Below are 26,734 nucleotides of genomic sequence, written 5' to 3' on the forward strand. Positions count from 1 at the left end.
TTCAAGACCAGTTGATCTGCCACTTTTCGGCTCCGTTCCCCCAGCGAAATGAGTGAATTACTACTGCTTCAATTTAGTTATACAAAGTATAGCTCCACTACACCATTGATACAATTAAAAAAAAAAAAAATGACACTAGGAAACTTTAATGCTCCATAAATCAAAACATAATGTTCTAACTCAGATGTATAAATTATACAGTATTTGCAGCACCATGTCGGGGGAAAAAACGTCTTATAACACTTTTATATTAGTATTAAGGTTATATGTCATAATGAAAAAGATGATGCATACCAACCTTGACTGCGTCTTCGTCTGTGGAGCGACACATCACTGCGTCAGAGACGTCGGTTACTGAAGCGTCTATTCCGATGGTTACCACCTTCACAGGGACCGCTACCGTCTTCCCGGTCAGAACTGCTGTGTTCAAAATCTCCGAATCCTGTGAAGGGAAAGACAACATAATCATCACAGTATTAAGTAGAAGAGCACTCGTAGAGCTTAGATTTTTCTGGTGGGATTGGTGGTTAAACGTGCAGTTTATTAATTAGTGATGAGGAATTTGCTGCTGAGACAGTTAAATACAAACCCAACCATCATTAAGGAGATTTTTAGTATTGGTTTCTGTTAGAATAATTGTTTGTAAGTTATCACAAACAACTTTGTGTTGAAATGAGTTCCAGGCAAGAAAACAAAAGCTGTCTTTGAAACCTACCAAGAGTAAGGCTCGTAAAACTCCACTGTGTAGGGGGGGGGGGAAAGCAAGATGAAGGTGTTCCTATGTTCTTTCATGTATGGTAATCAACAGAAAGATATGGTTCTAACCCAAGGACTTCAAAGCAGAGAGATGACAGGATCTGCCCAATTTCCAGACGACCTCTTTTTGAAGTGTTTTACGAACTCTTTTTGAACTATTTTATGGACCTCTTTTTTACTATTTTACGAACTCTTTTTGAACTGACCTTTTCTGTGAACTTTTTGCGACCTTTGTCCTTTGGAAACAGCGGTGGCCATGTGATCGGGGAGGGTCCAAAATAAAAGAAGGCGGCATGCAATCTTTTGGCAGAGCGTGCTGAGATACTGTAAGGGTACAGTGTACAGACGACTCTCCTCAATATTGCGTCCAAATTGAATTCTGTCTCTGTTTAATTCTTTGCCTCTTGTCTTGTTTAATAGATGTCATCAGTGTTTGAACCTGACATCTTCTTTATTCATGCTTGAACGATATACAAGCTTCCAGTTAGGTGGCAGCAGGGCTCAAACTAATCAACGGCCTATTTAGTCCAGTAGAAGAAGGACCGTATTTTCCGGACCATAGGGCGCACCGGATTATAAGGCGCACTGCCGATTTCATACAAAAGGTGCTCCGGATTATAGGGCGCATTAAAGGGGTCATATAATTGTTCATATTGTTCATTCAGTTCATTTTCATTTGCACTTCCTTGTTATGCACTATGCTGCTATGCATTTTAATCATTTACAAGATAAGTTCCATGTCTTGCACTCGCCTTCTTTTGTTCATTTTCATTCCTAGTTGTTTTTTCTTCCACTGTCTCCATCCTTAGAAACCAAGTATGCCACTAAGGGTAACCTTAAAAAGGGAAGGGGTTTGGGTCGACGTCATACTTGCCAACCCTCCCGAATTTTCCGGGAGACTCACAAATTCTCCCGAATTTCTCCCGATTTCCAGCCGGACTTAAGGCACGCCCCCTCCAGGTCCGTGCGGACCTGAGTGAGGACAGCCTGTCGTCACGTCCGCTTTTCCTTCATATAAACAGTGTGCCGGCCCAGTCACGTTTTAAATCTACGGCTTTTGGAGAGTGCACAGCTGCACACACAACAAGAAGGAGACGAAGCAGAAGAACGAAGGAGAGGCAGTCATGGTGACGACGAGTGACAGAGAATAGAACGAGGGTGGACAATTCAACCCTAAACTCACTCCTTTCCTGCAAATTAAATTTCACAGATGCTGCCCATACCTATGCTCCTTCAAAGGCTGTGCTACTGCACTTTCAAATGCAACAATGAGTAGAGGAGTGTTGTGTGTGTATATGTGTAAATAAATGAACACTGAAATTCAATGTATTTATTTTATTTATATATATATATATATATATATATATATATATATATATATATATATATATATATACATATATATATATATATATATATATATATATATATATATATATATATATATATATATATATATATATATATATATATATATATATATATATATATGTATATATATATATATATATATATATATATATATATAATAAAATACATATATATATAGCTAGAATTCACTGAAAGTCAATTATTTATTTTATTTATATATATATATATATATATATATATATATATATATATATATATATATATATATATATATATATATATATATATATATATATATATATATATATATATATATATATATATATATACACACATATATACCGTAATTTCCGGACTATAAGCCGCTACTTTTTCCCCTCGTTCTGGTCCCTGCGGCTTATACAAGGGTGCGGCTTATTTACGGCCTGTTCTTCTCCGACACCGACGAAGAGGATTTCGGTGGTTTTAGTACGCAGGAGGAAGACGATGACACAATGATTAAAGACTGACTTTTCATATACCGGTAGGCTGGTTATTTTGATAACGTACAGGCGAGCACTTTGTATTACTTTGCACCGTTGTATTATTTGTACTCTGCACGAATGCTGTTTGCCATGTCAAAGATGTGAAAGTTTGATTGAATGATTGAAAGATTTACTGTTAATAAATGGGACGCTTTGCATTCCCAAACAGTCATCTCTGTCCCGACAATCCCCTCCGTGGTAGCAGGAACCCCTATATACTACGGTAATTACACATCAAAACCCTGCGGCTTATAGTCGGGTGCGGCTTGTATATGGAGCAATCTGTATTTTCCCTTAAATTTAGCTGGTGCGGCTTATAGTCAGGTGCGGCTTATAGTCCGGAAATTACGGTATATATATATATATATATATATATATATATATATATATATATATATATATATATATATATATATATATATATATATATATATATATATATATATATACTTGAATTTCAGTGAATTCTAGCTATAAATATACTCCTCCCCCTTAACCCTCGTTGTGGCTTGTGCAGCCCTTTGAGACACTTGTGATTTAGGGCTATATATAAATAAACATTGATTGATGATTGAACCGACTAAAAAATATTGGCGCAGAAAACAGTGCTCATCAACGTTAAGTATTATTACACAGTCACCTTACTCATTATTGCAGTTACTAGACCGAACCAAATGAAGGTGCGACCTTGAAAAGGTTGCGGTTCAGTTCTGAGGGGCTACTGCACTTCCTAACACTAACCACTAGCCAACAATATTGTGATTGTTTTGTGTTTACTGTGGCAAATTAGTGTCATATTAGAGCAACCTATCTGCAGGTTGTTCAAAGTGTGCTAAAGGACTATTACTCTTATTATTTGACATTTTGATAGTGAATCTTTGCTTGAATTCAGTGAAACATGTTTTACATGATAGAAGCTAAACTGTTTGTTGCACAGCATGCATAGTTACAGTAATGCAGTTTTTATGCATAATCGAATTAAATTACTCTACCGTACCTAATATGGCTTTCCCCACACATAAATTATTGTAGACCACATTGTTGATGATGTGATTGTCTGGTGGAAAAAAAAACCCTGCAAGGACACGTCTCGCGTTGTGCTACTTTGAGGATTTAAAAGTGTGTACCACATCTGTGGAGTACTCTGGCCTCCTTTCTCATTGGTCCTCTAAGTAATAAAGCATCCCGCTTCCAGGCAAACTAATACCCTAAAGCATCCATCTTCTATAAGCCACGAGGGCCTGGCAATGTCTTTGTCTTGTCCCTGTGGCAATGTTACAAGCACTGAGGTGGACTGTATATTGTGACTAAGGTAGTACTTGCACTATGACAGGGGTCGTAAGACTTATATAAGTGTTATAAAAATGGCAACACATCATGTAAGTGGCTAATTAGCTATATTAGCCTACTATCAAAATGACTGTGTGTCGCAGGCTGACACAAATCTTCGTTGACAGACATGTTGAAATGTAATATTTATTCCAAACATTTTTACAACATTGGAAAACATTAGTAAAACTTCTCAGAGGGTGCGATAACTCCTGGAAATGACTGTCTTAGAATGGCCAAAGGTATAGATGTGTGTGTCCAAGTTAAAGGAAACGGCAGGCCGTATTCTTCTAATTGATTTATTACAATCTTTGCAAGCTGGGTAACGTTTGCTGTGGTCTGGAACAACATGGCGCACAAAAAAACTGTCAGAAATGTAGCCAATAGTACATGCAGATAATGTGTCATGAAACAAAAATAAACCAAATACACAGAGGACATAAGTAAAGGAAATTACATGAGCTCAAATATACCTACAAACGAGGCATAATGATGCAATATGTACATACCTAAATAGTAGGGATGTCCGATAATATCGGACTGCCGATATTATCGGCCGATAAATGCTTTAAAATGTAATATCAGAAATGATCGGTATCGGTTTCAAAATTATAGGTATCGGTTTCAAAAAGTAAAATTTATGACTTTTTATAACGCCGCTGTGTACACGGACGTAGGAAAAAATACAGAGCGCCAATAACCCTTGAAGGCACTGCCTTTGCGTGCCGGCCCAATCACATAATACCTACGGCTTTTGACACACACACAAGTGAATGTAAGCATACTTGGTCAACAGCCATACAGGTCACACTGAGGGTAGCCGTATAAACAACTTTAACACTGTTACAAATATGCGACACACTGTGAACCCACACCAAACAAGAATGACAACCACATTTCGGGAGAACATCCGCAACGTAAGCACAACATAAACACAACAGAACAAATACCCAGAATCCCTTTCAGCGCAAACTCTTCCAGGACGCTACAATATACACCCTTGCTACTACCTACACCCCCCACCCCCACCCCACCCCAACCCCGCCAACCTCAACCTCCTAATGCTCTCTCAGGGAGAGCATGTCCCAAATTCCAAGCTGCTGTTTTGAGGTATGTTAAAAAAAAATAATGCACTTTGTGACTTAAATAATAAATATGGCAGTGCCATGTTGGCACTTTTTTTCATAACTTGAGTTGAAGTTGTTCTCTTATTTTGGAAAACCTTGCTACATTGTTTAATTCATCCAGCGGGGCATCACAACAAAATTAGGCATAATAATGTGTTAATTCCACAACTTTATATATCAGTATCGGTTGATATCGGTATCGGTAATTAAGAGTTAAGACCAATATCGGAATATCGGATATCGGCAAAAAAGCCATTATCGGACATCTCTACTAAATAGCATGTTAGCGTGGATTACCTTGCAGTCATGCAGTGACCAAATATTCCTGATTAGCCCTCCACACAAGTCAATAACATCAACAAAGCTCACCTGTGTGCATTCACGCACAGTATAAAACGTTTGGTGGACAAAATGAGACAAGGAAGGAGTGGCATAAAACACGTTTTTCTGTGGCAGTGTCGGAGAAAGTTGTACATGTAAACTGTTGAGTCACAGTCCACACAACAGTGAGTTCAAGGGCCGCTGCAATTAGTAGGACAAAACGGCGCTCACCAAATACTCTCATCAGTGAAGCACAAACATATTAAACAGTGGGCTTTCTAACAATTAGGAAGATTTGTGTACTGTTTGTCCTACAGAAACCATATTAAAACAAAAAAACGTTTTTCACCCCATTTTTTTTTCCATTTCCATACATTTCTGAAAAAGCTCCAGAGAGCCACCAGGGCGCCGCTAAAGAGCCGCATGTGGCTCTAGAGCCACGGGTTGCTGACCCCCGCACTAGGCTGTATCGTACCTAAACCATGGAACATTTTGCTAGTGGTAGCTCACTAAATTATTATTTTTTTCTTTTGGCTCTAATGAAAGATGGGGTCTAGAGATCTGCAGGATTTCATGACAAAAGTCATGTTTTGTAGACCACAAGGAAGGGTTTTAAATGTAGAAAATAAATCATAACATGACCCTTTTAAATAATGCGACCACCGCTGCAAATAAGACTGGAAGTAGTCCACTTAGTTTGCAAGAGCTGTATATACACTACCGTTCAAAAGTTTGGGGTCACCCAAACAATTTTGTGGAATAGCCTTCATTTCTAAGAACAAGAATAGACTGTCGAGTTTCAGATGAAAGTTCTCTTTTTCTGGCCATTTTGAGTGTTTAATTGACCCCACAAATGTGATGCTCCAGAAACTCAATCTGCTCAAAGGAAGGTCAGTTTTGTAGCTTCTGTAACGAGCTAAACTGTTTTCAGATGTGTGAACATGATTGCACAAGGGTTTTCTAATCATCAATTAGCCTTCTGAGCCAATGAGCAAACACATTGTACCATTAGAACACTGGAGTGATAGTTGCTGGAAATGGGCCTCTATACACCTATGTAGATATTGCACCAAAAACCAGACATTTGCAGCTAGAATAGTCATTTACCACATTAGCAATGTATAGAGTGTAATTCTTTAAAGTTAAGACTAGTTTAAAGTTATCTTCATTGAAAAGTACAGTGCTTTTCCTTCAAAAATAAGGACATTTCAATGTGACCCCAAACTTTGGAACGGTAGTGTACATTATGACAAAAAGATGACGGAAATAAGAAAAAAATACTGAGCCTATCAGTTTTAATTGGGATGTCTAAAAAGCACAAATGGTACAGTTAGTTCTTATAACGCTATAATACTGATAACACAGACCTTAACCTTTAATCACACCTGCACACACCAGGGTTGTCACAGAAGATAATGAGGGCTTATTAAGACATGTTTGAGGTATCATTTGCTCCCTGCAGTCACCCACTGATCATCGATTCAGTCCTGGAGAAATTACTTCTCAATTATGTGGATTGCTCTGCAATTCCCCAAAGCACAATAGTGGCAGACGTTGAAGTACTTTGCCAACAGTCTACTTATGTTAGATAAATGTACAAAGGGGAAAAAGTCTCTTAAGAAAGAATGTTTTCAAGATGCTTCGGCTGAGTGATTTCTATTACTTTACAAAGACGCGCCAATACTGAAGACAACTATATATTTTTTTGTGTTTTTTTATTTAGACATATTTTATTCTTTGTGCGAGGTAACAATAACGCTCGGGGTGATTTGCAAATATGTCACGAACACTGTCCTGTTTAGGGCATTGTGGTTCCGAACGAGCCCCAATCATTCCAATGCACCCACTTGCCGGTTTAACCATGCGGAAGAAAGAAAATTAAAAACTCTGCGAGTGATCAGGCGTGATAAATATGAAAACCAATCATTTGAGGCACTTGTGATTAAGGGCTATATAACTAAACTTTGATTGATTGATCCGATCAAGAATTTGAGTTGTACATTTGAGAGTTTTGATACTAATTTTGACAATTATAGACATCCATCCATCCATTTTCTACCGCTTATTCCCTTCGGGGTCGCGGGGGGCGCTGGAGCCTATCTCAGCTACAATCGGGCGGAAGGCGGGGTACACCCTGGACAAGTCGCCACCTCATCGCAAGGCCAACACAGATAGACAGACAACATTCACACTCACATTCACACACTAGGGCCAATTTTAGTGTTGCCAATCAACCTATCCCCAGGTGCATGTCTTTGGAAGTGTGAGGAAGCTGGATTACCTGGAGGGAACCCACGCAGTATGTTTTTGCTAAATATGTTCTCTTCAACTACTATTGGCAACATAAGTATGCCAGCCGTTGGCAGTGTTTTTATATTTTTTGGTATAAAAAGATAATTTGGAGCCCACTGCATACGACACGTTTAAAGGCCTACTGAAACCCACTACTACCGACCACGCAGTCTGATAGTTTATATATCAATGATGAAATCTTAACATTGCAACACATGCCAATACGGCCGGGTTAACTTATAAAGTGCAATTTTAAATTTCCCGCTAAACTTCCGGTTGAAAACGTCTATGTATGATGACGTATGCGCGTGACGTCAATGGTTGGTACGGAAGTATTCGGACCCATTGAATCCTATACAAAACACTCTGTTTTCATCCCAGAATTCCACAGTATTCTGGACATCTGTGTTGGTGAATCTTTTGCAATTTGTTTAATGAACAATGGAGACGGCAAAGAAGAAAGCTGTAGGTGGGATCGGTGTATTAGCGGCGGACTACAGCAACACAACCAGGAGGACTTTGAGTTGGATAGCAGACGCGCTACCGTGAGTACAGCTTTGGCTTCCAAACATTTGATCACTTGCCCGTACGCGAGTGTCGCTATGTGCATGTCACGTACGTAACTTTGGGGAAATATATGTTTCTTGCCGACTCTGATGGCGGCCGGGGTGTCATCGAAAGCTACAACGCCCGCCGCCGCCGCCGTCCCGTAGCTAAGTTAGCTTCAACGGCGTCGTTAGCAACAGCATTGTTAAGCTTCGCCAAGCTGGAAATTATTAACCGTGTAGTTACATGTCCATGGTTTAATAGTATTGTTGATCTTCTGTCTATCCTTCCAGTCAGGGGTTTATTTCTTTTGTTTCTATCTGCATTTGAGCCCGATGTTATCACGTTAGCTCCGTAGCTAAAAGTCACTGTGAATGTCCATTTCGCGTTCTCGACTCTCATTTTCAAGAGGATATAGTATCCGAGGTGGTTTGAAATACAAATCCGTGATCCACAATAGAAAAAGGAGAGAGTGTGGAATCCAATGAACCCTTGTACCTAAGTTACGGTCAGAGCGAAAAAAGATACGTCCTGCACTGCACTGTAGTCCTTCACTCTTACTTTCCTCATCCACAAATCTTTCATCCTCGCTCAAATTAATGGGGTAATCGTCGCTTTCTCGGTCCGAATCTCTCTCGCTCCATTGTAAACAATGGGGAAATGTGAGGAGTCCTTCCTCCTGTGACGTCACGCTACTTCCGGTACAGGCAAGGCTTTTTTTAATCAGCGACCAAAAGTTGCAAACTTTATCGTCGTTGTTCTCTACTAAATCCTTTCAGCAAAAATATGGCAATATCGCGAAATGATCAAGTATGGCACGTAGAATGGATCTGCTATCCCCGTTTAAATAAAAACATTTCATTTCAGTAGGCCTTTAAGCATCCTCATTGTACCAGGGTGACCCGTTGTGGCTTGTGCAGCCCTTTGAGACACTCGTGATTTAGGTCTATATAAATAGACTTTGGTTGGTAGAGTGGCCGTGCCAGAAACCTGAGGGTTCCAGGTTCGATCCCCGCTTCCGCCATCCTAGTCACTGCCGTTGTGTCCTTGGGCAAGACACTTTACCCACCTGCTCCCAGTGCAGTGGTTCTTAACCTGGTTTCGATCGAACCCTAGGGGTTCGGCGGAGCCTCCGCCACGGAGGTAAAGACACATCCGACTTATCGTGTAAATAAAAACTTCTCCCTATCGGCGTATTATGGATACCCCCAAACAATGTTCCCTCTAATTTTCCATCTGATTTGCAGGTTTTTTGATTGATCGATTGAAACTTTTACTAGTAGACTGCAAAGGAAGAGAATACACTATATGAAACAGTACAGTTAGTACATATTCCTTACAATTGACCACTAAATGGTAACACCCGAATAAGTTCTTCAACTTGTTTAAGTCGGGGTCCACGTGAATCAATTCATGGTAATGTGTGTAAGGTGTGTAATTTGTTGTGAGTTCATGCACTGTGTTGGTTTTGTTCTTTGAAGTGATGTTCATGCACGGGTCATTTTGTGCACCAGTAAAAAAACATATTACTTTTTCTTGAATTTGAAAAAAAAAAACATTTAATTTTTCACTAAAGAAGGGTTCGGTGAATGCGCATATGAAACTGGTGGGGTTCGGTACCTCCAACAAGGTTAAGAACCACTGTACCAGTGCCACCCACACTGGTTTGAATGTAACTTAGATATTGGGTTTCACTATGTAAAAAAGCGCTTTGAGTCACAAGAGAAAAGCGCTATATAAATATAATTCACTTCACTTCACTTCATTGATTGATTGATTGATTGACCCCCTAAAAACTGTGTAAAGCAAGAGTCCCAAATAAACAGGTTTTTATCTTGCCCGTGGGATGAGTTTGCTAAGTATAAAAATGAGCCCAAATTTTTGAACGAAAGAAACTGCTGTTCTAAATGTGCCCACTTGATGTCGCAATAGCAATTATTTGGTATCTTTGTAGATGATGCTACATATGTAAAAAAAAAAATTAACCACAATGATGTTAGTGCACCAGTCGAGGAAAATGAGCAAACTACATCCTGTAATTTGATTTTGATATTATTTTTGTACCTTGATAGATTGAAAATGAACACCAATGAGTTGACTGATGAACATTATCACGTCATTTATTCAGAAAGTATAAATAACGACAAATAAAGGTATAATACTATCAACCGCAAAAAATCCCCAACAACATTAGGATTTGTACATTTTCATAATGTGATTCTTCTATTTTTAAACACAGTAAACCAGGGGTGTCCAAAGTGCGGCCCGGGGGCCATTTGCAGCCCGCAGGTAATTTTTTAACGGCCCCACGGCACATTCTAAAAATACGATGAAAAAAAAATTAAAAACATAAAAAGTGGTATAAAAGAGCACACAGGTGAAATGTAACAAGAAAATGTTGCATTATTTACTCTAATAACACAAAGCTGCCATGCAGGCTGTTTGTTTCTTTAAAAAATAATAATGAATCAAAATCAATGTCATTATGAATTATTGACCTATTCAAGGCTCCATTTACTTCACATTAAATATTCCACTTTGAGATATTTTGGGGGGAAAATGTTGCATATTTTTTGGTTGCCATTCAAAAAACTAAGTTTTTTAAAGAAGGGCCTAAAACGAACAAACAAAAAACATAAACAACAATAAAACTTATAATTGACGGATGGATCTGAAGTTGATCTTGAGACTATTGTGGTAAACGTTTAAAAAAATGTAGGATTTATTTTTTTAAACTTTACTGAGCAGTACCCTTTTGGATCCCCAATAATTTTAGTGGGACTTTTTTTTTTTTAAGTGTCATTGCTCAAAAAAATAATGAATTAAAATCAATGTTGTTATGAGTTATTGACCTTTTTAAGACTCCAATTATTATATAATCTAAAATATTCCACTTTAAAATTTTATTGGGGGAAAATATTGCATATTTTGTGTTTTTTTCCATAAAAAAAAATACGGTTTTCCTTGACAAAAATGGCATACAACTTAAATCTTTAAAAGCGTTATATTGACAGATAGACCTAATGTTGATCTACAGATTTAAACCTTGAATAATAATAATAATAATAATAATAATAATACTAAATAATGACACATTTGTAATATTTTTTTTGACCAAAACCTTTTGGGGTCCCTGGGATCAAGTCTGAGTGGAGGCCTAAATGTATCTTTTTTATACAAATATTGTATTGGTTTTTAATATAAAAAATATCAAAATGGCCTCCGCTTGCTTTGATTTTTCAGTGTGCGGCCCTCAGTGGAAAAAGTTTGGACACCCCTGAAGTAAACAATCTGAAGTTGTCTTTATTTTTAGGTTATCGTGCCGTTATTTCACCAGTCCGGCCCACTCGGGAGTAGATTTTTCTTCATGTGGCCCCCGATCTAAAATGAGTTTGACACCCCTGGCGTAAAGCATTTCCTAATTTATAACATGTCTGTGTTTGCACGCTCCCATGATTAACTTCCCCTCAAAACGGAGTATTTCTGTTAATTAATTCTGCGTTCGCTGGGATTTCCAGTCTATTATAAATACATTTTGTAAATGGTTTCGAGAAGGGGCGAAAGCAGAGGCTAATGTAACATTACTACAACTGTAGATGACCCAGCAGGCTGAGAGTTAAAGTGAAAGTACCAATGATTGGTGGTGAAATTTGTCCTCTGCATTTGACCCATCCCCTTGTTCACAACCCTTGATGCTGAGCGCCAAGTAGGGAGGCAATGGGTCCCAGTTTTATAGTCTCTGGTATACCTCGGCCGGGGTTTGAACTCACAACCTACCGATCTCAGGCAGGACACTATAACCACAAGGTCACTGAGTAGGTTAGAGCCCGGCACTAATAAGCCTCAGTGGGATCCCATAGCCACGCATCAATAGGCCACACACTAAGACAAAGGCAGCACAATTAACTGCAAAATGGGGACCAGTGATGCAAATCGGCTGCTTTTCTCAGTCCGCTCTCTCTGAATGAGGACGCAATGAAACACGGCCCTGTGAAAGTAGGTAAAATGCAGTTGCCTGATTTTTATTATGATTAGAGAGGTAGAAATGGGGAAATTCAAACCATTTCACACAGGTTCAGGATGGTAGACTCTAATGTGGCTCCACTGCACTTTGTTTTTAATGATGGCTTTTGTAGTTTCCTTATTACACTTCCATTGTTGGAGGGGAGTAAAGATTATTCGTTGTCCAATCAGCAGGCTGTAGGGTTTCAGCTCCATCCATCCATCCATTTGCTACCGCTTGCCTCCACCAATATTGTATTCCAACAAGTTGTCATGATCCGCGGTCCGGATCATGTTTTTGTTATGTTCTGTTAGTTTTGGACTCAATTAGTTCCTGTTTTTTGTGCACCCCTGTTTGTTTTGGTTGCCATGGTTGCTTATTGTTTCCACCTGCCTCTGATTGATGTTCGCCCGCTCACCTGCTGCCCGAGCACTAATCAGAGGCATTATTTAAGCCTGCCTTTGCCGGTCAGTCGGGCTGCCGTCATTGTTCGCTTCACGCCTTGTCTACGTAAGTCTTGTTTATTTCATGCCACAGTTTCGTGAGGTTCCATGTCCATAGTTCCTTGTTTCCTGCGCTAAGTTTTTGCCTTAGCTTCCGCGTGCGATAGGCAAATTGGATGATTTATCAAGATCATACTTGCCAACCTTGAGACCTCAAATATCGGTCTGGGGGGGTGTTGTTGGGGGAGAGGGGCGTGGTTGGGGGCGTGATTATTTACAGCTAGAATTCACCAACTCGAGTATTTAATATATATATATATATATATATATATATATATATATATATATATATATATATATATATATATATATATATATATATATATATGAAATACTTGACTTTCAGTGAATTCTAGATATATATATATATATATATATATATATATATATATATATATATATATATATATATATATATATATATATATATATATATATAGCTAGAATATTTATTTATTTTATTTACATAAAAGAAATACTTGAATTTCAGTGTTCCGGTGGCTATCCATTAGATGGCAGTATTGTCCTGTTTAACTTCTCCGTTCATGATGAGTATATCATTTCGGCCACCGTGTTCAATGGAGAAGTCTGTTCTACATATTTACAGGCAACATACACCTTCCCCTTCGAACTGTCCTGGATGAACTGAAATTCTTGTTTCCATTCGTTTGAATTCGTTAGGCAAGCTGTTTATATTGTGGGAAAGCGGACGTGAGAACAGGCTGTCCCCACTCAGTCTCAGGTCCGCATTGAGCTGGAGGGGGCGTGGCCTCCAGCTCCGGCTGAATACCGGGAGTTTGTCGGGAGAAAATCTCTGCCGGGAGGGGCGCTGAATACCGGGATTCTCCCGCTAAAAACGGGAGGGTTGGCAAGTATGATCAAGATTAAATCATGTTCCTACCTGCAAGTCCTGTTCTGAGTCGTCCTACTGCATCCCGGGAGAACGAACCGCGCAGTAAGCTGCGAAAAACCACGTTGTGACACAAGTGGTTTGGTAGACAGGGGCCCTGCCAGGAACTCTGGGCCCGATTAGAAATGTCACAATGGACATCAGCTAGGCAGCTGTTGTCACCACAATCCTATTTTTTTCATGTTTTTTTTAACTTCCCAGCATGCACTGCGGGCTGTTTGTAATTATAATTTGAGTTTTTGAGTACTGCAAATTCCGGACTATAAGCCCATACTTCTTTCCTGCGGCTTATAAAAACGGTGCAGCTAATTTATGGATTGTTCTTCACTGACGGCTAAAATACAAGTAGTTTTCCAAAAAAAAAAGAAAAACACAAGCAAGGTGTCAGGATCCTTGGTCCGGATCATGTTTTTGTGTTTTCTGTTAGTTTTGGATTCCTTTAGTTCCTGTTTGTGCACCTCCTGAGTTTGTTTTGGTTGCCATGGTTGCTTATTGTTTCCACCTGTCTCTGATTAGTGTTCGGCCGCTCACCTGCTACCCGGGCACTAATCAGAGGCATTATTTAAGCCTGCCTTTGCCGGTCAGTCAGCTTGGCGTCATTATTTGCTACAAGCACCTGTTACGTGAGTTTTGCCTTGTCTCTAGTTGTTTGCTTCATGCCTTGCTACGTAAGTCTTGTTTGTTCATGCTACAGTTAGTACGTTTTTCTCGTCCATAGTTTATGCCAGCGTTTCTCAAAGTGTGGGGCGCGCCCCACTGGTGGGGAATAGAGACATGACAGGTGGGGCGCGAGGAACGGGAGGAAATTTCACTTTAATTTATTTTTATTTTTTTTAATTATATTTTTAGAATATTTTTTTTACTATGCTTTCATTTTCTATACACTGTAAATCACTTTGTGATTCTGTCTGTGAAATCCGCTATATAAATAAATGTAAATTACTTATTTTTCCTGTAGGCTTTACATTTCTAGGTAGGAGCGAAAGTTTGACAGACATAGCAACAATAACTAATGGGGGCGGGGCTAAGCGGAAGCTTTGTGAATGGCGAGTCACTGTGCGAGGATTTGCTGTTTTGGAAATACATAAAAAATAGAGCCACTGCTGATGAGCTGTTCAAGATAATGGACAGTTTCCTCAAAGAACACAAACTTAAATGGGAAAACTGTGTGGGCTTTTGCTCTGATGGCGCACAGACCATGGCAAAGTCAAGAAACGGGCTGCAGGCTCTAATAAAGAGGGTTGCGCCAAATGCGCATTGGACACACTGTGTGTCATTCACCGGGAAACACTCGCGTCAAGGCAGCTCAGCCCCGAACTCAATGAGGTTTTAACAGTGGCAGTGTCAAGCCTGCAACCCCGATTTGAAAAGCTGTGCAGTGCAAAACAGGCTCATTGCAGCCACTAATGCTGGAGTACTGTAAAACTCATGTTCACTTGCCCTGTCTTGCCAAATGCATTAGCTCCTCCTTTTTTTTTTGCAAAGATTGCAAAGTGGCACTTTTATTTTTATTTATCATTGAACTTGATGCAAGTTATTTGATTTATTATTGAACTTGATGCAAGTTATTTGATTTATTATTGAACTTGATGCAAGTTATAACACTTTTTTTGATTTATTATTGAACTTGATGCAAGTTATAACACTTTTTTTGATTTATTATTGAACTTGATGCAAGTTATAACACTTTTGTTTTATTTATTATTGAACTTGATGCAAGTTATTTTATTTATTATTGAACTTGATGCAAGTTATAACACTTTTATTTGATTTATTATTGAACTTGATGCAAGTTATAACACTTTTTTTGATTTATTATTGAACTTGATGCAAGTTATAACACTTTTTTTGATGTATTATTAAACTTGATGCAAGTTATAACACTTTTTTTGATTTATTATAGAACTTGATGCAAGTTATAACACTTTTTTTGATTTATTATTAAACTTGATGCAAGCTATAACACTTTTGTGTTATTTATTATTGAACTTGATGCAAGTTATTTTATTTGATATTGAACTTGATGCAAGTTATACCACAGCTGCACAGTTATTTTATTTATTATTGAACTTGATGTTATTTTATGTTATTGAGTTTGAATGTATAAAACTTGATGTTATAACATCAACTTGATGTCCAATAAATTTGAAAATGTTAAGCTTGGCATTAGCGTTCTGTTGGGGCAATGGGGGCAGGTGGGGCTTGAAAACTCCCCCTTTTCCAAAGTGGGGGATGACAAAAAAAGTTTGAGAACCACTGGTTTATGCTAAGTGTTAGTTTAGCATCCAGTGCGATCGGCACTCGCGTTATTTTTGTGAATAAATCATGTTTTTACCTGAACGCTTTGTCCGGAGTGGTGCATCTGCATTCCTGGGAGAACGACCCCGCATAAAGATGCAACCCAAACGTGACAGAGGCTGGCGTCATTCTGAAAGTCTGACATCTTCAGGAAGTTTATTCCAGCTATTTGTTGCATAGTGACTGAATGATGCTCTCCCTTGATTTGAGTTTACTCTGGGAACCGCTAACAGATTGGTCTCAGAAGATCTTAGTGATCTAGAGGGCTTATATAGTGGGAGCATATCAGTGATATACTTTGGCCCTAGACCATGTAGGGATTTATATGTGAGCAGGAGGATTTTGAAATCAATTCTCTGATGTACAGGGAGCCAATGTAAGGATTTAAGAATTGGTGTAATGTGCTCACATTTTTTGGTCTTTGTTAGAACTCTAGCAGCAGCGTTCTGAACAAGCTGTAGCTGCCTGACAGTTTTTTTGGGAAGACCTGCAAGGAGACCATTACAATAGTCTAGCCTACTGGTAATGTACAAGTTTTTCTAAGTCTTGAGCTGACATGAGCCCTCTAAGTCTTGTTACATTTTTGAGGTGATAGTAGGCCGTTTTTGTTACTGATTTGATGTGACTGTCGAAATGTAAATCAGAATCTAAAATAACCCCAAGATTTCTGGCTTTATTTGAGGTTTTGGATGACTTCAAACCTTTCTTTTTTAGCACCAAAAACAATTATCTCAGTTTTATCTTCATTTAGTTGTAGGAAATTTTGGCACATCCAGTGTTTGACTTGCTCAATGCACTGGCACAGAAGATCTATGGGGCGATAGTCATTTGGTGATAGTGCTACATACATTTGGGTGTCATCGGCATAGCAATGATGGTCAATGTTATTATTTTGCATGATTTGTCCTGGTGGGAGCATATAGATGTTAAATAAAGTCGGCCCCAAGATTGAACCTTGGGGGATTCCATTGGCTCTGATACAAAGTCACCAATGGAAACAAAACAGTTCCTATCTTGTAGATATGACTTGAACCAGCTTAAAACTGTGCCTGAGATCCCCACCCAGTTTTCCAACCTGTCCTAAAGTATTGAGTGGTCGACAGTGTCAAATGCAGCACTGAGGTCCAAAAGCATTAATACTGAAGTTTTGCCAGTCTGTATTTAGACGGATGTCATTTATAACTTTAAGAAGGGCCGTCTCTGTGCCATGAAGAGGTCGAAATCCTGACTAATGATTAATGGTAAATCTGAGGGTTATGTATATTTTGCTGTACTTCCTAGACAACACAGTAATTAGTTACTTAGGTACTGTTGCCACCTGACCAAAGGCTTGTGTATCATTGTAGCTTCAATAAAATGTTTGCGGTAGAATCCCCCTGGACCTCATCGCAGCCCAGGGAGAAAGCCCAGCCCACTATTTGAAAAGCACTGGGTTATTAAAGTAAACTGTACAGTTTGTTGGAAAACATGACTTTATATAGATTTGGAGTATTGAAGGGCAGAAAAAAATATTTTATTTGTCTTCCTTGTTCGTGCTATTCTTCCCGGGCAATATGCCTCACCGTCTTACAGAGATGTTTCTTTGTGTTCAATAATCTGGGGAGAACTGCCTGTCTGCTTTATCCAGGATCTCTTTGTTAGCATTCAGCACACCGCCGTGGCTGGTAATGTGTTCTGCACCGTAATTTCTGCCGTGTCTCAGCTGGATCTGAAAATAAGTGAGATTTATGGTGTCAGCCTGAGTGACACAGGCAGCATGAGAAGTAGCAACGCTGCCCATTCCGGTGTCGTGGTCTGCTTCTGATTCTTGTCTGCAGTAATGCATCCTTTGACCTGACCATCCGGGCTGATGCTGCTACGAACCAACTGGCCAAACACTGCGGTGATGGAGTTTATAACGTGTGTGGCATGATAGTTTAGGGCCCTGTCCGCACAGGAATGATTTTAGGTGGAAGCGGTGGAATGTTGTATAGATTCAGCCTTTCATCAACCCAGAAACGATACCAAAGTCCAATAACACCACATTTTCCATATGCTAACATTGGTTGCTGTTGGCGTAACCCCAAGATGCAGAGACGGCAAGCGACGTGCAGGTGAAAGTCAAACATTTACAAAATCCCTCTGTGTAAATAACTAATTTCACATGTATACGTCTGTGGCTTAATGGCCTACTGAAATGATTTTTTTAAATTTAAACGGGAATAGCAGATCCATTATATGTGTCATACTTGATCATTTCGCGATATTGCCATATTTTTGCTGAAAGGATTTAGTAGAGAAAATCGACGATAAAGTTCGCAACTTTTGCTCGCTGATAAAAAAAAGCCTTGCCTGTACCGGAAGTAGCGTGACGTCACAGGAGCTAGTATTCCTCACAATTCCCCATTGTTTACAATGGAGCGAGAGAGATTCGGACCGAGAAAGTGACGATTACCCCATTAATTTGAGCGAGGATGAAAGATTCGTAGATGAGGAACGTTACAGTGAAGGACTTGAGAGGCAGTGATGGACGTATCTTGTTTCGCTCTGACCGTAACTTAGGTACAAGCTGGCTCATTGGATTCCACACTCTCCTTTTTCTATTGTGGATCACGGATTTGTATTTTAAACCACCTCGGATACCTTATCCTCTTGAAAATGAGAGTCGAGCACGCGAAATGGACATTTAAAGTGACTTTTATCTCCCGACAATACATCGGTGACACACTTAGCTACTGAGCTAATGTGATAGCGTCGTTCTCAAATGAAGATAGAAACAAAATAAATAAACCCCTGACTGGAAGGATAGACAGAAGACCAACAATATTATTAAACCATGTACATGTAACTACACGGTTAAAAATTCTCAGCCTGGTAAGGCTTAACTATGCTGTTGCTAACGACGCTAAGGCTAATTTAGCAACGTAGCAACCGGACCTCACAGAACTATGTACTCTCTCCTTTTTCTATTGTGGATCACGGATTTGTATTTTAAACCACCTCGGATACTATATCCTCTTGAAAATGAGAGTCGAGCACGCGAAATGGACATTTAAAGTGACTTTTATCTCCAAAACAATACATCGGTGACACACTTAGCTACTGAGCTAACGTGATAGCGTCGTTCTCAAATGAAGATAGAAACAAAATAAATAAACCCCTGACTGGAAGGATAGACAGAAGACCAACAATATTATTAAACCATGTACATGTAACTACACGGTTAAAAATTCTCAGCCTGGTAAGGCTTAACTATGCTGTTGCTAACGACGCTAAGGCTAATTTAGCAACTTAGCAACCAGACCTCACAGAACTATGTACTCTCTCCTTTTTCTATTGTGGATCACGGATTTGTATTTTAAACCACCTCGGATACTATATCCTCTTGAAAATGAGAGTCGAGCACGCGAAATGGACATTTAAAGTGACTTTTATCTCCAAAACAATACATCGGTGACACACTTAGCTACTGAGCTAACGTGATAGCGTCGTTCTCAAATGAAGATAGAAACAAAATAAATAAACCCCTGACTGGAAGGATAGACAGAAGACCAAAAATACTATTAAACCATGTACATGTAACTACACGGTTAAAAATTCTCAGCCTGGTAAGGCTTAAAAATGCTGTTGCTAACGATGCTAAGGCTAATTTAGCAACTTAGCAACCGGACCTCACAGAACTATGATAAAACATTAGCGCTCCACCTACGCCAGCCAGCCCTCATCTTCCCATCAACAGCCGTGCTCACCTGTATTCCAGCGATCAACGGCGCGACGAAGGACTTCATCCGTGGGTTTGGCGGCAAGCATCGGCTAGGCGTCTGCTTTCAGGGTAAGTAGTCCTTGTTGTGTTGCCCCGCAGTGGAGAAGGAGTCACACAGACGAGGATGCTCTGCTCAATCGCTTTATTAACAAGCGGTAACTGGTTATAGTTCAAAAAGTAACGCACACACATACACGAGCTGCTGTTAGCCAAAACTCACACTCAAGTTCTCCGCCAACTCACTCGCGCATGCGCGTTCCCCAAACCCTTAAAGACACAGTACACTAATGCAAATATCACAGTTATTACAGTATTGTACTTAGCCGCTAAGACACAGATCGATCCCACCTACAATGTTCTTCTTTGCAGTCTCCATTGTTCATTAAACAAATTGCAAAAGATTCACCAACACAAATGTCCAGAATACTGTGGAATTTTGTCGAAGAAAACAAGAGGCTTTTCTATCGGGTCCGATGGGGTCCAACCACTTCCGTTGCTTTTGTGAACCGGAAGTGTGGCGGGAATTTTAAAATTGCACTTTATAAGTTAACCCGGCCGTATTGGCATGTGTTGCAATGTTAAGATTTCATCATTGATATATAAACTATCAGACTGCGTGGTTGGTAGTAGTGGGTTTCAGTAGGCCTTTATAGTCCAGTGCGGATAATTTATTTGAAAAAAATATATTTAATTTTTTTTCAAAAATTTGTGGGTGTGGTTTTATATGCCGGTGCTCTCTATAGTCCAGAAAAAAACAGTATGTTTTTAGCGCTTAGTTGTTCTTCATTGCCCACATTGTAGCAGTGCCGTAATTTCTGGTTTAAACCCTTACTTTTTTACCACACTTTGAACTTTGCGCTTTATGCTTTATGTGCAATGCTGAGGCTTTGATGACGTTGAGTTTAGCGGTGGTAAGGCCTTCAACGTTGAGCTGCAGTAACGTTAAACCAACCAGGCTTTTTACGGTCTGTAGACGTGGTAAAGACATTAGTTTCGCTTTTGTAGGCTTTTTGAACCTGTAAGCTACTCGTGGGGGAGGCCGCGTAGACGCAGTCTTTGTTTCCCCTGTCCTCTTGTGGGGACCCAGTCCAGACAATAGAGCACATAGTCACTAGTTGCCCCAAACACCGGCCACCGAATGGCGAACAAGGTCTGATTGACCTGGACGATGACACGTTGACCTGGCTCGCCTCAACAGAGCTGAAAGTCTAAAGACACACGACAGAAGAAGAAGAAGCTGAGGCTTTGGATTATTATGGACTTTTTCTCGGTTCACATGCCGCCAATAAATTTAGCCTCTTCATTGTTGGCCAATAAAACCGTTTACATTAAAATGAAAAAATATTCAAGTCAGCCATTTAGCGCGTTATGGACTCACACACGTCATGAAGGCAAAATGCACACGACGCAGCCCCAAAACCAAAGACGGTCGACCTTACTATTGAAAAAGATGGAAATCTAAGAAGACAAGGACTATGCTATCCGGTATGGACCAGAACACTGAACGATTCATCTACGCTGACGACCTCTGTGTAACATCTCAAGAGAGTACGTTTGAAGCGGTAGAAGCAAACCTCACCTCAGCCCTAGATGAGCTACTCCTCTACTACGAGCAAAACCATCTACACGCAAACCCTGCGAAGACCCAAGTCTGCTCGTTCCATCTTAGGAACCGGGATGCGAACCGACCTCTTAACATCAAATGGTCTGGAACACCTCTTGAGAACTGTACCAACCCTGTCTACCTTGGCGTAACACTGGACCGCACCCTCTCCTTCAAGGAACACTTTAAAAACACCAAACTGAATGTCAGCTCCCGAAACAACATCTTACGGAAACTGACAAATTCCAAATGGGGAGCCACAGCACACGCACTAAAATGTACTGCTTTGGCCCTGTGCTATTCCTCGGCGGAGTATGCATGTCCTGTCTGGGAGAGATCAACCCATGCCAAGAAACTCGACCCAGCACTGAACAACACCTGCCACTTGATCACTGGTTGCTTGAAGCCTACCAACCTGAACAACCTACATCTCCTCACTGGCATTGCCCCTGCAGACGTGAGACGGGAAGTTGCCAGCCGAGTAGAGTTCACAAGAGCTACCAGTGATGAACGCCACCTCCTCTATGGACGTGAACCCTCAGCCCAACGTCTGAAGTCAAGGAGAAGCTTCCTCAGCAATGTCCAGCCCCTAACAACATCTCGGGAAGAAACCAGACTCCAGCTATGGACACAAAGACTAGAGAAAGACCCCCCCCCTCCTATTGACATGGGAATCTCCCCTTCTGAAGACCTGCCCCCCGGGTCAGAAACACCATAGGTCCAGTGGAAGACACTAAATCGCCTGAGAACAGGAACAGGGCAATCAAAAGCTGCTATGGCTACAAAAACCGGCCCAACCACCTGCGAATGCGCAGAAGAGGACCACACGATGCAGCACTGCCTTGTCTGTCCTCTGCTACCCAACCAGTGCAGCTTAAAAGATCTCGCAGAGTTCAACGACAATGCAAAAGACTGTGTAAAGAAATGGTAAACTGTCATATAACCACATGCTTCAAAGACACGAAAAGAAGAAGAATAAAATCCGGTAGGCTACGGTATACCACGTTACAGACACTATCTTATGTTAAATTTGTGAATGAACACAAGCGTTTGAATTCGGGCACCTACAACTTATACTGTAGACTTGTGCGGACAAAATAAAATTCATCCAAAAATTAGGTGGGTGCTGCTTATATTTAGGTGAACTCTATAACCCAGAAATTCATTGAAAGTCATTTTTTTTATTGACATTCAAGGGAGCACCAGCGTGTTTGAAGCAGTGGGCCGCGGATTAAATACAGCAAGGCAAGGTAATGCCAGGTAAAAGCTGAACATGGTGAAAACATACAGCAGTAATAATCAGCAAACACAGGTAATGTGTTTGCTGATTATTTAACAACATTTCTATCTCCGGTCCACATGTATAATATCAATGTTAATGTAACTGTACAACTATTACTACTAACTATCTGTCCTTTAGCTCGGGACACCCTACAACTACCTCTAGGGGCCCCCACACCCCACTCTATGTATTTTATATAGTTTGCCTTTTCTTTGGCCCACCCCTATAATGTTATTCGTGTTCTCTACCTACAGTAAAAAAAAACAGCATATATCTATATCTTGACAAAAAAACAAAGACTTGTGTGTAGTTTGGGAACAGTTGGTCATGTTTATGTGCAGGAAAACTTTTCATGAAGCCACCTTAATGTGTGTTCCTACATTTGTGTTCCACATCTTCGATGAAGAGAGCAGTTATGGTTTTGGTTTACAGAGTAAACTATTAACAACTAAGGTTTTGGGCATTGTTTTCTCTAAAGGCATATATTTGTCTAAATATGGCCAAGGACTCGCAGTATTGTGGGTTTCCTGCGCATCAACGTCATCACTAAATTAAAAAATCTAATCTGCGGGAGAGAATTCCGCAGGGGTCAGCTGGAAGCGTCCCTCTGTCTCCGACTCCCTCGTCGTCATGTGACATGAGTGTTATGATTTTGCTTCCTGGTTTCGATGTTGTCTCTGATTGGCCAGTCCGTAATGTTTGGCCCCAACCTTAGCCAATTGTGACTCGTCATAGGAACACCAATCATTCATCATGGATGTTCTCATTCAACCAAGTAATAGTATTTTCTCCGTATTTTTTGGATCTGACGACAACAGGCATACGAAGCCTCGCGATTGACAACTAGGGAGAGGTGTGAATCTTGATTGTCAATCAGGAGCAGGTGAGGGAACTGCCCCTCAGACCAGGGTTGAAGTGGCAGAAACGTGGAAGCAACACAGGACGTAGGACAAGGTAGCTTAGTTGCGTTGAAACATAAACATATGTCCAAAACTGTTGTGTTCATATAGACAAGCCAACTATTACTTTTTGATAAAGATGATTTAGCAGTGCTGTCATGTGACCAGAGGAAAACAAAAAAGAACAGCTAAAAACTAAAATCAATCAATCAAAGTTTACTTATACAGCCCTAAATCATGAGTATCTCAAAGGGCTGCACAAGCCACAACAGAGCTGTGTTCTATGCTGTAATTACTGCGATTAGAACTATAGCAATAAAAACCTCGTCATCATGTATCAACTAGGCACGAAGCAGAGACACATACGCAAGAATATTAATAATGATGTTCCGTTCCAATTTAATCGTTTCAATACAATCAAAATGTCATGATAGGACCACAAGAAAAACGACTGCTTTATAGTCTCCTTTACTATTGTATAGTACTGTAAAAAACAGTAAAACGTTCATATACTGTTCTAATGACGTTTAATATTTTACTTTTGTAAAGTAAAGTGAATTATATTTATAAAGCGCTTTTTTTGTTCAGGAGACTCAAAGAGCTTTGCATAGTGAACCCCGTTATTTACATCTAAGCTAAATTTAAAGGCCTACTGAAACCCACTACTACCGACCACGCAGTCTGATAGTTTATATATCAATGATGAAATCTTAACATTGCAACGCATGCCAATACGGCCGGGTTAACTTATAAAGTGCAATTTTAAATTTCCCGCTAAACTTCCGGTTGAAAACGTCTATATATGATGACGTACGCGCGTGACGTCATTCGTTGAACCGGAAGTATTGGTACCCCATTGAATCCAATACAAAAAAACTCTGTTTTCATCTCAAAATTCCACAGTATTCTGGACATCTGTGTTGGTGAATCTTTTGCAATTTGTTTAATGAACAATGGAGACTGCAAAGAAGAAAGTTATAGGTGGGATCGGTGTATTAGCGGCTGGCTGTAGCAACACAACCAGGAGGACTTTGACTTGGATAGCAGACGCGCTAGCCGACGCTAGCCGCCAACCGCACGGATGATCGGGTGAAGTCCTTCGTCCTTCCGTCGATCGCTGGAACGCAGGTGAGCACAGGTGTTGATGAGCAGATGAGGGCTGGCATAGGTGGATAGCTAATGTTTTTATCATATATCTGTGAGGTCCCGTTGCTAAGTTAGCTTCAATGGCGTCGTTAGCAACAACATTGTTAAGCTTTGCCAGGCTGGGAATTATTAACCGTGTAGTTACATGTACATGGTTTAATAGTATTGTTGATCTTCTGTCTATCCTTCCAGTCAGGGATGTATTTATTTTGTTTCTATCTGCATTTGAGCCCGATGCTATCACGTTAGCTCAGTAGCTAAAGAGCTTCGCCAATGTATTGTCGTGGAGATAAAAGTCACTGTGAATGTCCATTTCGCGTTCTCGACTCTCATTTTCAAGAGGATATAGTATCCGAGGTGGTTTGAAATACAAATCCGTGATCCACAATAGAAAAAGGAGAAAGTGTGGAATCCAGTGAGCCAGCTTGTACCTAAGTTACGGTCAGAGCGAAAAAAGATATGTCCTGCACGGCCTCTCTAGTCCTTCACTCTCACTTTCCTCATCCACGAATCTTTCATCCTCGCTCAAATTAATGGGGTAATCGTCGCTTTCTCGGTCCGAATCGCTCTCGCTGCATTGTAAACAATGGTAAAATGTGAGGAGTCCTTCTTCCGGTGTCGTCACGCTACTTCCGGTAGGGGCAAGGCTGTTTTTTATCAGCGACCAAAAGTTGCGACCTTTATCGTCGTTGTTCTATACTAAATCCTTTCATCAAAAAAAAGGCAATATCGCGAAATGATCAAGTATGACACATAGAATGGATCTGCTATCCCCGTTTAAATAAAAAAAAATAATTTCAGTAGGCCTTTAACCAGTGTGGGTGGCACTGGGAGGAAGGGTAAAGTGTCTTGCCCAAAGACACTACGGCAGTGACTAGGATGGTGGAAGCTGGAATCGAACCTGGAACCCTAAAATTGCGAGCATAGTCGCTTTACCAACTGAGCCACGTCGCCCCAGCTTTTGTCGAAGGTATGTGAAATGAGACCGAGGTGATGTCGGTGTGCGGGTAAATAAATGTTTGTTTATTTTATTTTATTAAACAAGAATGACTTTTTAAAGTCAAACACATACACTGTCAAACAATTAAACACTAACAATAATAATAATAATATATTATCAGCGCCTTTCAAAAAACTCAAGGACACTTTACAATATACAGATAAAATAATTAAAAGATAAAGATAAAAACAAAGGATGTTGTGGAGGCAGTTTTGCAATTTTGAACAGATGGGTTTTGAGTCTTGACTTAAATGCATGAAGGGAGTCAATATTGCGGATGTCAGGTGGGAGAACGTTCTAGAGTTTGGGAGCAGAGTGACTGAAAGCTCTGCTCCCGTCGGTGACGAGGCGGGTTGGGGAGGATCTGAGGGAGGGTGCTGGAGTAACAATGCGGAGAAGGTCAGACAAATGAGGAGGGGTGAAGTTGTGGATGGCCTTAAAGGTATCGAGAAGGATTTTGTAGTTGATTCTTTGCCTGACTGGGAGCCTTTGAAGTTTTTGCACGATGGGGGAGGTGACCAGACTGTGAACGAGGATGGAGGCAGCATGGACAGTATGAGAGAGGTGTAGCCGGTTAATACTGCGGAGATAGAAATAAGGAGAGCGAGTGATGTTATCAATGTGAGATGGGAATGACAGTGTCCTATCCAAGATGACACCCAGACTCTTAACCTGAGGGGAGGGTAACACAGGGGAGTTGTCGATAATTAGGGAGAAACCGTTGACTTTAGAAAGTGTGGATTTTGTACTTATGAGAATTACTTCGGTTTTCCATCCATCCGTCCATCTTCTTCAGCTTATCCGAGGTTGGGTCGCGGGGGCAGCAGCCTAAGCAGGGAAGCCCAGACTTTCCTCTCCCCAGCCACTTCGTCCAACTCCTCCCAGGGGATCCCCAGGCGTTCCCAGGCCAGCCGGGGGACATAGTCTCCCCAACGTTTCCTGGGTCTTCCCCGTGGCCTCTTACCGATCGGACGTGCCCTAAACACCTCCCTAGGGAGGCGTTCGGGTGGCATCCTGACCAGATGCCCGAACCTCCTCATCTGGCTCCTCTCGATGTGGAGGAACAACGGCTTTACTTTGAG

At 40.4% G+C, this 26,734-nt stretch overlaps 1 protein-coding gene across 1 annotated transcript in view; it reads right to left on the reverse strand.

Moving 5' to 3' along the window:
- The window catches only part of si:dkeyp-14d3.1 (transmembrane protein 132C), a 441,788-nt gene that overhangs the window by 70,120 nt on the left and 344,934 nt on the right, over positions 1 to 26,734 (reverse strand). The window contains exon 5 of the mRNA XM_062051096.1: positions 299 to 442. Within this exon, the coding sequence (XP_061907080.1) occupies positions 299 to 442 (144 nt within the window). The remainder of the gene's footprint in view (positions 1 to 298; positions 443 to 26,734) is intronic.

Source organism: Entelurus aequoreus, linkage group LG06 (genome assembly GCF_033978785.1).
Source record: "Entelurus aequoreus isolate RoL-2023_Sb linkage group LG06, RoL_Eaeq_v1.1, whole genome shotgun sequence".
Taxonomy (NCBI): Eukaryota; Metazoa; Chordata; class Actinopteri; order Syngnathiformes; family Syngnathidae; genus Entelurus; species Entelurus aequoreus.